Source organism: Ammospiza caudacuta, chromosome Z (genome assembly GCF_027887145.1).
Source record: "Ammospiza caudacuta isolate bAmmCau1 chromosome Z, bAmmCau1.pri, whole genome shotgun sequence".
Classification (NCBI taxonomy): Eukaryota; Metazoa; Chordata; class Aves; order Passeriformes; family Passerellidae; genus Ammospiza; species Ammospiza caudacuta.
Window position 1 is genome coordinate 86,919,797 of NC_080632.1, and position 12,767 is coordinate 86,932,563.

A 12,767-nucleotide genomic window follows, 5' to 3' on the forward strand; every position below is an offset into this window, starting at 1 on the left:
ACAAACGTGTCCTGGGTGATGCACCAGGACAGCAAAGGCTCTCAGCCTGCACTCCTGCCAGTCACACAAACACAGATGATGCTTTTAGAGAGCTGTGATGAGTAAGACTGGTATTTCCCCTGATCCACATGTTCCCAAGAAGAGAGCAGTGATTTCACAGCTGGAGCTCTCACACGTCAACTCATCTCCCAGAAGGAGCTGAAAAAGTTTGTGTCTGAATTTTAAGATGCCAGCAAACATCATCATTACCCAGGGTATGTTTTTAAAGATGAAGCACATAAATATGGCATAAACTCTTGAAAAGGGTCCATGTGATGTGCTCTGTGCAGGCAATGTGCCTACAGTGACCCAAAAGGTCATTAAGGCAAGCTCAGGATTACCCAGAAACTGAAATCCCCTCTCTTCATCTGCCATTCCACTGTAGTGTGGATGGCAGCTTCTGCAAGACCCTGTGGTGGGATCAGAACCTGCCTTGCTCCCTGTTCAAAATAGGTTAAAAGCCTGGTTTAAACCTTGCTTTTCTCCCTAAGCAACAGCAAATATTCAAGATTTAAAAATAATTAAAATTTATCCCTGTGCCACCTGCTGCGAGTGCAAACCCTCTGAATCAAGTGTTCTACTGAGGCTTTGCTGCAAATACTGGGCGGAAAAACCCAACCCACTCCGGGAGTTAGCCATTGAAAAGAAAGAAACATAACTAATTCAAAGGACACAACCACTCCTGCCAAGACACTGGCCAGATCAGTCCACACTCACATCTGATTTAAAGCACACACCTTATGCAAGGTTGGTACAATATTAACACATGATCTCCCTGCATCAGCTGGCATACACCACAGCAGTGTAGTTTCACTGCAGCTGAAGCTACTGCAATTTCACTGCTGATTTTTACAAAATCATGGAATCACAAAATGGTTTGGGTTGGAAGGGACCTTAAAGAGACACCTTCCACTGTCCCAGGCTGCTCCAAGCCCCATCCAACCCAGCCCCAGACACTCCCAGGGATCCGGGGGCAGCCACAGCTTCTGGGGGAACCCACCCTCACCCAAGGTGCCATGTCCCTGGAGATGATGGGGTGAGCAAACCTGTGCTCCAGCCAGCAGCAGAGCCCTGCAGTCTCATCCCCCTGCCCTCCTCCCAGGGCACACAGCCTCCCCAGGGACCTGCATTTCTGACCCCACCACCTTCCCCTGCTGCCCTCAGGCCCAGGCAGCAGCCAGCAGGGCACAGGGATGTGCCAGCACTTACTGAGTCCAAGGTCTTTGAATTCTGGGAGGCTTGAGGAGGCACAGAGCTGGTAGAAGATGTGGTAGTTGCGCTCGTCCTCTGCCTGTGGGGAAACACTGAGTTACCAGAGGCACAGAGGGGTCACAGCAGTGCTCCCACCCTCACACTGAGCCCAGGGCCATCCTGGTCCCATCCCCTGCCTCCCACCACCGAGACCTGTCAGTGACACCAACACAAAGACATTTTCCTTGCCACCTGGGAGAAAGGAGGTGCCAAACCTGACCAACACACACTGCCCATCAGGCAAAGAAAGTAAATAACTCTGTATTACCTTCTACATCTTATCCCTCTCTGGATGAATGAAGCAGCAAGCACTGAGTTGCAAACCCACAGTAATATAAAAAGAAGGTGGCTTACTCTTCATAGCTTCTCAAAGTTGTCAGGTTTTTAAGATTTTTATAGTTGGAGCACTTTTTTTTGTGTTTAAGGACAAAATTTTTGCAGTAGCTTCTGATCTACCTTCCAAGGAGAAGCTAAGAAAGCCTCTCCTGAGCCTGCACAAGAAACTCAATGGATGTGCTGTGGTAGACATCAGCCTTCTCAGCCCATCTCCTGCCCTTCTTCATCTTCAAAACTGAGCACTGCTGCCTCCATTTGTTCTCCCTGGCTCCTTATCTAACAAGTCTCCCAGGTACACCTTGTGGGAATTTATAAAATTAGAAAGTTTTGAGAAAGTTGTGAAAAAGACAGGTTCTAGAGACAGCAGGACAAGAGACAGCCCAGGACAAGGGTCATCAGGCTGGAATCATAAAGAACTCCAAGACTGAGTCCAAAAGACACATCTGGAAGCTGTGTCCACCAAGGAAGCGACAGGAGAAGGGAAAACAGCCTCAAGTTGTGCCAGGGGAGGTTTAGGTGGGCTATCAGGAACAGTTCCTCCATGGAAAGGGCTGTCCAGCCCTGGCACAGCTGCAAAAGCCGTGGTGGAGTCCCCACCTCTGGAGGGGTTTAAAAGCCATGTGGAAGTGACACTTGGGAATGTGATCACAAGAGGATGGAAAAGGACTTTGTACAAGAGCATGGGGGGACAGGACAAGGAATGATGGCTTCCCATGGACAGAGAATATGTTTAGGTTGGATATTGGAAAGGATTTCCTGGCTGGGAGGGTGGGCAGGCCCTGGCCCAGGGTGCCCAGAGCAGCTGTGGCTGCCCCTGGATCCCTGGCAGTGCCCCAGGCCAGGCTGGATGGGGCTGGGAGCAGCCTGGGATGGTGGGAGGTGTCCCTGCCATGGCAGGGGGAGAATGAGGTGATCTTTAAAATCCCTTCGCATCCAAACCATTCCATGATGATGATTCTGTGATGGGTATGGCAGTGCTGGAGAGATGGTTGGATTCAGCTGTCTTAGAGGTCACTTCAACCTAAATGATTCTGTGGTTCTATTTGTGAAGAGATTTTTTTTTCTTATCCACAGAAAAGGCCCAGACTATTGAATTCCTGGATACAGCACCCAAAAGAAAAAAAGGACAAAGCCCCACAACTCCTCACCTGAAATACAACCCGAGATTTTTCCAGCAGATATGTCCTCATGTTGGCACCAATGATGTGGTATCTTTTATCAAAGCCAATCTGAATGTATTTCCCAAAGCGGCTGCTGTTGTCATTCCTTGTTGTTTTAGCATTTCCAATGGCCTGAATAAAACAAACAAAATTAAACATTAAATTTTAATTGATTTTTAAAATTTTTTTAACATTTCAATTTGCAATCAGTGTTATATGAACAGGCACAGGGGGTTTTGAGGGAAACCCCTTCCCAGATGCAGAAGGCAGAAGAGCAATGGGACTTCGGGGAAGACTCTTCACTGAAAAGGGTTTTTATGGAAGAAAAATGCATACAAGCAGCAACAAATATTTGTACAGCAATTAAACCATCCACATCCCAAAAGCCTCAACATTTGAGTTGAGGATGCCCCCACCTTTGTTCAGAGTCACCTCATAGGATGCCTCCACCTTTGTTCAGTCAACACCAGCAGCTTCCCTGGATAGGTCTCCTTCCCCCACAAGCCCATTTACCTCAGGGTTTTTCTGCAAACCAGGCAGTTTTCTTTTATGGTTTTTTTTCTGAATAGGCAATGTTCTCATCAATTTCCAATAAAGACAGGCAGGTTGCCTGGCCTCAGCACTTAGAAATTACATCCAGAACTGAACACAGGCAGGAAAATTAGAGCAATAAAATTCTGGGGTCATATAGAAGAATAGTGTGCACAATGAATTTTTTTCTTGGATGGTTTTAAGTGCCCTCCTGGTAGTGCAGCTGCATTTCACAGAGGCAGGGGAGACGGGTGAGGAAAGGAGTAAACTTTAAGCGGGTTTACCACGCGTAAACCTGCAGGAAACCAGCCAGATTTCCCCATCAGCCACACACCTGCTGGCTTTTCTTACTGCTCACCTGCAGCCCCACTGGCCTGGACACTGCAGCTCACCCTCATGGGTGTCAGGCCACAGGTGCTGCCACTTGTCAGGCTGTGTCTCACCCCCTCTCTGTGTGTCAGACAATCTGGCACAAGTGATGGAAAGCCTCCCTAAAGGCTGAGCCAAGCCTAAGGTTAAGCACAGGACAACACCACACTGCACTAAAGCAGCATTGCTGGCTCCTGCCTTGAAAGTCACACGAGTCTGAAGAGCTTCACGGACTTTGGAAAAGCCCAAATCAGCTGAAGGTACTTCATGGCTCCAAAATCTGTTTGGAAAACGGGATTTAGGCACTCAGACATTTATTTTCACCATCTGGCTTCAGTGAAAGGAAACAAAGCTGCTTTTCCCCTTTCTTTTGTATTTATAAGAAGAATTCTTTTCCTTCAGAGCAGGGATTTCCCTAAAATGAGACTTGTTACTCCCCTATCACAGATCAACTGGGTTGGAAAAGCCCTCCCAGCCCATCAAGCCCAAGTTGTGCTTGATGCCCACCTTGTCACTAGCCCAGAGCACTGAGTGCCACATCCAGGCTTCGCTTGGACACCTCCAGGGATGGGCACTTCAACACCTCCCTGGACAGCCCCTTCAATGCCTGACCACCCTTTCCATGAAGAAATTCCTGTAATGTCCAGCCTAAACCTCCTGTGGCACAGCTTAAGACTGTGTCCTTTGGTGTCATTGCTGTTGCCTAGGGGAAGAGGTCGGTACATGATTGATAGCAACAGAAAACTAACAAAAATAAAAATTAATTTAAATATCAGATTAATCCCTCCTTCTATATTCCATGTCTGTACAACAAAAGAAGGAGATTAGGGCACACCATGGAGTAACAAAGGAGGAAGAAGATGATAAAACACTAACAGTGCCGGCTGGATTCTTGAGCTCTCCCCTCTGGAGCCCCATCAATGCCCAGCTCCTGGACATGTGGTGGGGATACTCAGGCTCAGCTTTAAGACCATCAAATGCAGGTGCAATTGGGGTGGTCTAAATGGAGGCTGTTGGTGCCTCTCTGCCTTTCAGCCCAGCTCCAGCTGATTTACAGCTGTTATGCTGTAAACCCCCAGGTTTGTCACTATCCTTGTGACTTAGGGCGAGACAGAGTGATCAGGACAAAGGAAAGGGAGCAGCTTTTACCTCCATGATGGGGCTGGAGGCCAGGACTTTGGTTTCGATGTTGGTCTCGCTGGCGGAGCCCCCGACGGTGGCGAAGAAGCGCATGGCGTATTTGGCAGAGACCGTCTTGCCCGCCCCCGACTCCCCACTGACGATGATGGACTGGTTCTTCTCATCCCTGGGGGGAGCCAGAGCAGCAGAGTCAATGAATGATAAGCTCCTCTGAGTTAATCCATTTTCCTGTTTGCTGTTTGCACCCTCATCCCGCGTCGCTGGTCCCTCGCCCTGTGGCCACCCCACGTTACAGACACTGGATTTCTCCTGGACTAGGAAAGTAATACATAGCTGTGACACTTGCCAGAGAACACATGGAGGACACTGGACATCTCCAGAACACCCCCAGACACTGGACATCTCCAGGACATCCCCAAAGGCTTGCAGAGGCAGTGGGAACTGAGCCCCTGCATGAAGCACTACTGCCTCCCTCATCCTGAGTCTCTGGGGAGCCCGTTTCTCACAAAACACCCAAACTCTGCTGCTGGGCATCTGTCTGGAGAACTATTAACAGGCATTGGCTGAGTTTCAGCTCCTAGTTCTGTATATTTAATTTTCCCTCCCAGCTCCTTCACTCAAGCAATTGAGACTTTGCTCATTAAAACACAGTCAACTTGTGAAAATTGCTTTTAAAACACAGTTACTCAGAAAGATTCCTCTACACTCAAATCGCACTAAAAACACTGAAGTTGTAAAATCAAGCATCCTAAAATCGGGACACAGAAGAAGTCACTTGATTCCCTGTGTAATTATATGAGTATCAGTACTTTCACACAACTCCCAGCATCTGGTTGAAACTTTGACGACCCCAATACAAAGCAGGTCTGACATCAGACTCCCACCAGTGACTCATCCCCAAACCCTGTGGCACTGTGAGGTCACTGGAGTGCAGAGGTACTTCACCAGATACCTCCAGGGCATGGGACTTTGCACAGAGAAGCTGGGGCTGCACCATTTCATGCAGCTCCTGAGCCTTGCACAGAGCACAAGCTCTTCCAAATGCCTTTTTCCCCTTGCAAAATTAATCATTCACACAAAAGCTGTTGCAGAAGTCACCATGAAATAGCCAGTCCTTCCCAGCATGGTACACACCAGATACCTCCCTATAATTAATCTGTTTAACATGCTTGAGCTGCAAGGCAAAGAAAGGGCCAAGGCAGTAAGAGGAGCTCATTTTCAGACCTACATCCCTCCAGGAAAAGGTTTGCTGGGTCCAGGGCCAAGCTCCTCTGCTGCAGTGGGATTCACACCCGAGGGCATCATCAGCACACAGCAAACCCAGCAACTCTGCAATTTGGCTGCAGATTTTGGGAAGTGCAGAGTTTTCACTGCAGGATTTGTTATAAGCTCCCAAAATACCCGAGGTCTTGGGTAAGCTGTAAGGACATAATTGAGTGTGTTTTTAAGTAAGATCAACTTAAGCTTCCCAGACTCTGCCCTGGCTTCCATGAATCACAGCTGAAAGCAGGCACAGAAAATCCCATGCACAAGTACAACAATAAATTTATACCTTGCAGTTCTCTTGACATCAGGAAACACCATCAAAACATATTTCAGTTTAAGATACTCAGTTCAAGTTTATAACAGATGAGGACAAAGGCTAAATGATTGCCATACCCCACTTTTGTAGTTCCAAAGTACAAAAGACGCACAACACCATTACTTCACTGTCAGGCACAAACATCTTAATTCCTTCAAGGCTCAGGATAATTGGTTTGAGAAAAAAACCTCAGCCAAGTCACATGTAGCATTTTGGTGCAGCCATGACTTTGAGGCACTTTCAGCAGCAGCAGACTGACAAGACAATTTCCAGCTCTCTCCATTTTTCAGACACCAGTTCTCAAAGTGTATCTTAATCCATCCCCTAGCCAGCTAGTTCTCCTGGGTACCAGCCAAGGGGAAGGCAAGAGGGGCCTCCAAGCACCCCAGCAGCCAGGCAGCAGTGCAGAAACATGGGCTGTGAGTGGGGCACACCCTCCTGAGAGCCAGAGCCAGCATCCCAAAGTGCTGATCCCGGTGACTCACCCGGGTGGGGACAGCCTGCTCCTGCTAAGTCACGGCGCCGTGCCCTCAGCAGGCCTTGGCAGAGCCACCCCTGAGGCCTTGGCAGAGCCACCGAGGCTCTGCCACAGCCAGCTGGCAGCATCCAGGCACGGGGCTGCCAACGTGCCAGTCTCACACCTTTGGACTCACACAGGTGTGCAGCAAACCTCTCCTGGCAGCACGGGGCAGCCAGCAGAGGAAAAGCAGTGCCAGCTCCACAGAGGGGAAGGGAAACTCAGCACCAGCCCCAGAAGGGGACTGCGTGAACCTACAGCAGCAGCTCCTGGGACAGCTGATGGCTGTCCTGACTGATCTCTGATTGACGCTCCTCCATGCTTTGATCGCCTTCGGGGAGGTGGGCTGCCATCTCTCCCTCCAGGGAACGAGTGAAAGGAGGAGAGGAAACAGCCTCAAACTGTGCCAGGGAAGGCTTAGATTGGATATCTGGAGGAATTTCTTCCTGGAAGGGGCTGCCAAGCCCCAGCACAGGCTGCTGCTGGGAAGTGATGGAGTGCCCCTGCCTGGAAGTGTTCAAACAAAGTGTGGATGTGGCACTTGGGGACATGGTTAAGGTGAACATGCTGGTGGTGCTGGCTGACAGCTGGACCTGATCTCAGAGGCCTTTTCCAGCCTTAGTGGATCCATGGTTTCGGACTCATGGACTGAGTTCCATCCGTGAAATCCCACACTGGCCATCACTGCAGGACCCAACAGACAAAATTCCTGTCAGCTGCCAAGAAACAGGCACAGAGAGGCTCTGGCATGGGCTGCAAGGGTGGATGAACAGGCTGTCCTTGGTCAGAGGAGAGGGAGAAGCAGAAGGGAGAGGTGGCAACCAAAATCCCTGCAGAAGGAGCTCTGCAAATGCAAAGCTGTCTTGGCTTAGAGATACACTTGCCTCAAAGTTACTTCAGAATTATTGTTTCCCACCCTGCTCTGCATGACAGGTATGGCCCAAGTGGCACATCTCAGATAACATTTCCCTGCCACTTTTCTCTTGAAGCCATAAGACAAAAGCACCACCAATCTGGGAGTGAGTCTTCAGCTAAATGAGGCCAAAATCTCAAAAGATGCATTACCTGGCATCCAGACAGCATTGCTGCAAGGTAGTATTTGGTAACTCATATTTTTTCTCTTTAAGGTGCACAATTATGAGTTATTGTCACCAATTTTGACTTCTTTCATTACTTCTCTATTACCAGCTGTTGGGGTGGGCCAGGCTGGGGGAGGCAGAGACCAACCCACCTGAGAGCCCAGCTAAGGACCAACCCAGACCCACAGTTGCCCTGGGCTTCAGATCCCATCACAAAAATGTCTTTAAGTGACATTCTTAGTGCTTTATGCCTCCCTCTGGCTTGCCTCCTTTTAAACAGACATTTGCCAAAAGACACTGAGCCCAGTGACAAAACTATGGCCAACACAATTTACTGCTGCTGCAGCCACTCTGCCAGGTCCCATTTTTCCAAAGTTTCCCAAGAATTTGCCCTGATGGCTAATGTGCTGCAATATGAAATGGGCCAGGTGAGCTCTCTATAGCATCAAAAAACTTTTGGATTATATCAATAACATAAAATGAAAAGAAAGCTGCTCTCAGCAGGCCACTCAGCCTCCTGCATTTGCAGTAATGTGTCTCTTCCGGGTTTTTTTGGTGGATAGTGCATGTTCAGACACTTATTTTCCAACTTCAGGAATAAAAGCTTTCAGGAATAAAAAGGCTGCAGAGCCTTTCCAGTGTACAAGTTAACCAACTGCTGGTGCCAGCAGGGGAAGATGGATGAACCCCACAGAGCTGGTAGTGTACAGGATGCTCGGGCAGCAGAAATGGTTAAAGCCAGGCAGGAGGTGTTTGTGTTCAGTGTGGAATAAAAGACACTGAAATGTTTGGCCACCATGCAGGCACAGTGTGCAACACGGCTGCTTAAAATACATTCAATTTTGGCAGTGCCGGCGCAGGAGAAAATTATTATTGAAAAGAACCTGAGTAAAATGAAGAGTCTATGGGTGAATACTGCTTCTGATGCAGCATGGCAGCACTGCCCCATCTCCTCCTGGGGCTGGGCAGGCTCCTGTGCAACTCAGGGTTCCCACCACAGCTTTTTATGTGTGCACAAAGTACATCAAGGGCTCCTCTCCCCGTGGCTCACAGCTCACATGATGCTCAGGCTGGAAAACCACACCATGATCTGGGCTACAGCCCCCAGACATCAGTGAGGCAAACAAAACCACAAAGGAGCATAAGTCCAGCCAGAACAAGATCCAGAACAGTTTCTTCAATGCAAGAGGCACCAGCAGCTGCAGAGGTGCTTTGGAGGTGGGTAACACATCTTTCTGCAGGTGTTTGCCAGCTTAACAGCAATGCCCCTCAAGACCATGCAGAGTAAGAGATGGGTGATGTCTCCAGCCAGCAAAACTAAGAGGGGGTCACTGGTGCTTTTACAACACATGAGAAACAGCATGGAATCATAGAAAAGCTAGGCTTGGGAAGGACCTTTAAAGGCCATCTAGAAAAGGCCATGAATGGGGACACCTTCCATGACCCCAGGTTGCTCCAAACCCCATCCAACTCATCCTCAGACATTTCCAAAGATGAGACAGCCACAGCTGCTCTGGGCAACCTGTAGAAATTCCTTCTTTATATCTGCTCTAGAAGTCTAATAGATAACATTTTTGAAAGGCAATATCTAAAGGCGCTGCCCAAGGCAAACAAAAGTCAGTTGGCTATGAAGAGAAAGGGCACCTCAGATTCCTTTGCTGATTAGCACTGGCTGCTAATTGCCAGCCTTTACATCCAGGGAACATATTTCCCTGCCTGCTTAAGCATTCAGTCCTTCACCTGCAGCAACACAGAGAACACTGCCGCCCTCAGAGGAGCCCCAAAACAGTCTGGGAAAGGTGTGGAGAAGCATTCACACCCCAAGGTGCCCACCTGGACACAGAGCATCAGAGCAGTCAGAGGTGTGGCCCTGCTCAGTGTTTCCATGTGCAGTCCACACCACTTTAATGTATCCAGGGCAGAACATCCCTGGAAAATCCTCACTTCAGAAAAGGGGATCGTCCAGACACTGCAATAAAGAAGGGTTTGAATCCAAGGATGGCTCTCACCACTGCTCTGCCAGAGACAGAGGAGACAAGGGACACCTCAGTGCAGATATTTACACCCTCAGCCTTCAGCAGCACTGCTTTAAAACAGTATTTGAAGACAAATATACCCAAAATATTCTTTGGACACATATATCACCAGCCGGAATTTTTCCAAAGTCATCTTTCTTTAAAGCAATAATCCAAACCCATGAGGTGGGACCTGGAACATCTAGGATTTGTTTTCACGGTCATCCCTTCAGAAAATCACCACTAGCGCAAGCAGCTTAACTGCACAACTTTATCCTGGTCTCTGCAGCGGGAGCAAAACCAGTTACAGTAAAAACACAGCTTTTCCAAGAGGGAAAAGGATCTGCAATAAATGAAGGCAGAGCCAGACCCTGTGAATAACTGTCAGGGGTCACTCCAGCTTTAATCCCAGATCTGACACTAATTCTCTGTGTCGTGGAACGAGTCAATAAGTCTCTCCACCATGGAAATCATATTTAACCTACTTCTTTCAGGTTGCTTGGAGGATTAGTGCTCATAAAGCAATCTGAAGATTAAAAATCCTTTAAGTACTGTGGTTTGAATTGAGCCTGACCACAATGAGAACACCCACAAAAGCCCTGATGCATTTCTCCATTGTCAGTGCCACACAGGCTAAGAATGGGCATAGCTACTGCACTGTGTTGCTGGAAATATAAAAAATGAAAATAAAAATTAAAAATTAAAACAAATAAAATAAATAAAATAAAAATAAATAACATTTTAAAAAGAAACCATTTAATTACCACTGGGTTTCACCCCTCAAGTGATAATGACAGCGATGCAAAACTGAGACATCAACACATCAAGTACAACTATGCTTTCAAATGAACAAACAGAAGTTGCACTCTGGAGGTCAAAATCAGAGGGTTGCAGCATTGTAACCAAGAGAAAAGCCTACTCTGAAGTGGTCTCTGAAGTCAAGAGTTGTTCCCATTTCTGTGGGATAACTGGAATTTAGAGCAATATCACTGATGAGAGTGGCAGTGGCTTCTTTTGGTTGTTGGATCTAATTTGGGTTTTCAGAATCCCCATCATTGTTACTCAGGCAAACAGAAAACCACAACTTAGGGGCAGTTACACTTTTCCCTCAGAGAAACCCAACAAGATATTTTTCATCCAGTTGAACAAAAATGTTCAAGGACTTGTTTTCTGTTTACATTTTCAAATATCAGCTGCAAATGCACATTTTATGGTGCAGCTGCTGAAGCCAGCAGTGCTACAAGAACAGATTTTCAAGAGCTGCACATTCATTTGGGTAATTTTTTACTCTGTACCTTCCATAAATGGCATGCATTACCCTATACAACCTTTTTTTGGTCCTTCTTTTTTTTACACAGAAAACTATATTTAACATAGATAATTTTATTTTTCTAGGGATAACTTTTGATACAGTGGCATGTACTCGTGGGGGAAAATAACACTGTTTTCACCAACAATCTACACCCATATCAGCGCTTCAAAATACATTCTGGTAACAAAGGACAAGTTGGATTCCAAAGAGGTGGACTTGAGTTGAACTTGATCATCCTGATGGGTCCCTTCCAGCTCAGCATGTTCTATGATTCTGAGACGCACTGGGGGTGATGCTGCCCCTGGTTACCCTGTGCAGCTTTGGAGCCCATCTGCTCACACCCCACTGGGTTTCAGCAAGGAGCCAGACAGAAAATGTGGCCTTCAATGTCTCAGTTGCTGGGGAAAAGCCTAAAAGCAGCAGTTTGGCCCAGAATGGGCAAGGATGGGCACGCACATGGAGACCAGGCAAGGTGCAGCATTGACCTCCTCCTGCGCAGCGCGCTCCAACAGCTTGGCGGGGCAGGGCTGCTCCCTCTCCTTAACACTCATCCATGCCACATTCCCAACACCAGGACCAAACCCCATGGAGCAGATCACGGCATCTCTGCAAAGGTCAGAGTGCTTCCAGGAGATGTTCCAGTGCTCCAGGCGTTTTCCCCACGGGAGCACTGGGATTCCCACAGGCCTCGGCCTGTTCATGCCCCTTCTCCCCCAACACTCCACACAGCTGGCTGGACAGGCCCCTCCAACAGCACAGAAAATTCTCACAGCTCTGACTTTCTGTGAAATGCTGAGCTGTGTCCAGTCTGGGTGACCTTCTGGCAGGACTGATGCCTCACACACCCCGTCGGGGAGGAACACAAGCTCGGTTCCAGCACTCCAGGCATTTTCCCCACAGGAGCGTTGGGACTCCCACAGGCCCTGGCCTGTTCATGCTGCTTCTCCTCCACACAGCCGGCTGGAAGCGCCCCTCCAACAGCACAGAAAACCCTCACAGTTCTGAATTTTTCTGAAATGCTGAGTTGTGTCCTGTCTGGGTGACCTTCTGGCAGGACTGGTGTCTCCCACACCCCATCAGGGAGGAACACAAGCTGTGTTCCAGCGCTCCAGGTGTTCTCCCCATGGGAGCACTGGGACTCCCACAGGCCCTGCCCTGTTCATGCCGCTTGTCCCCAAACACTCCACACAGCCGCCTGGAAACGCCCCTCCAACAGCACAGAAAACCCTCACAGCTCTGAGTTTCTGTGAAATGTTGAGTTGCGTCCAGTCTGGATGACCTTCTGGCAGGACTGATGCCCTGCACACCCCGTCGGGGAGGAACACGAGCTCCTCAGCCTCATGGAAATGAGGTCAGCAATTCTTTTGTGTGCTGTTCCCAAGGAGAGCAAAACACGCACTCAGCCAGCTTTCCCAGCTCTCTGGCACCCTGATGCT

The 12,767-nt window shown here is 48.5% G+C and overlaps 1 protein-coding gene across 1 annotated transcript in view; it reads right to left on the reverse strand.

Annotated features, from left to right (window-relative positions):
* The window catches only part of MYO5B (myosin VB), a 147,640-nt gene that overhangs the window by 93,139 nt on the left and 41,734 nt on the right, over nt 1-12,767 (reverse strand). Inside the window, exons 6-8 of the mRNA XM_058824488.1 lie at nt 4,836-4,992; nt 2,775-2,918; nt 1,249-1,330 (exon numbers count right to left, since the gene is read on the reverse strand). Coding sequence (XP_058680471.1) covers nt 1,249-1,330; nt 2,775-2,918; nt 4,836-4,992 — 383 coding nt within the window. The remainder of the gene's footprint in view (nt 1-1,248; nt 1,331-2,774; nt 2,919-4,835; nt 4,993-12,767) is intronic.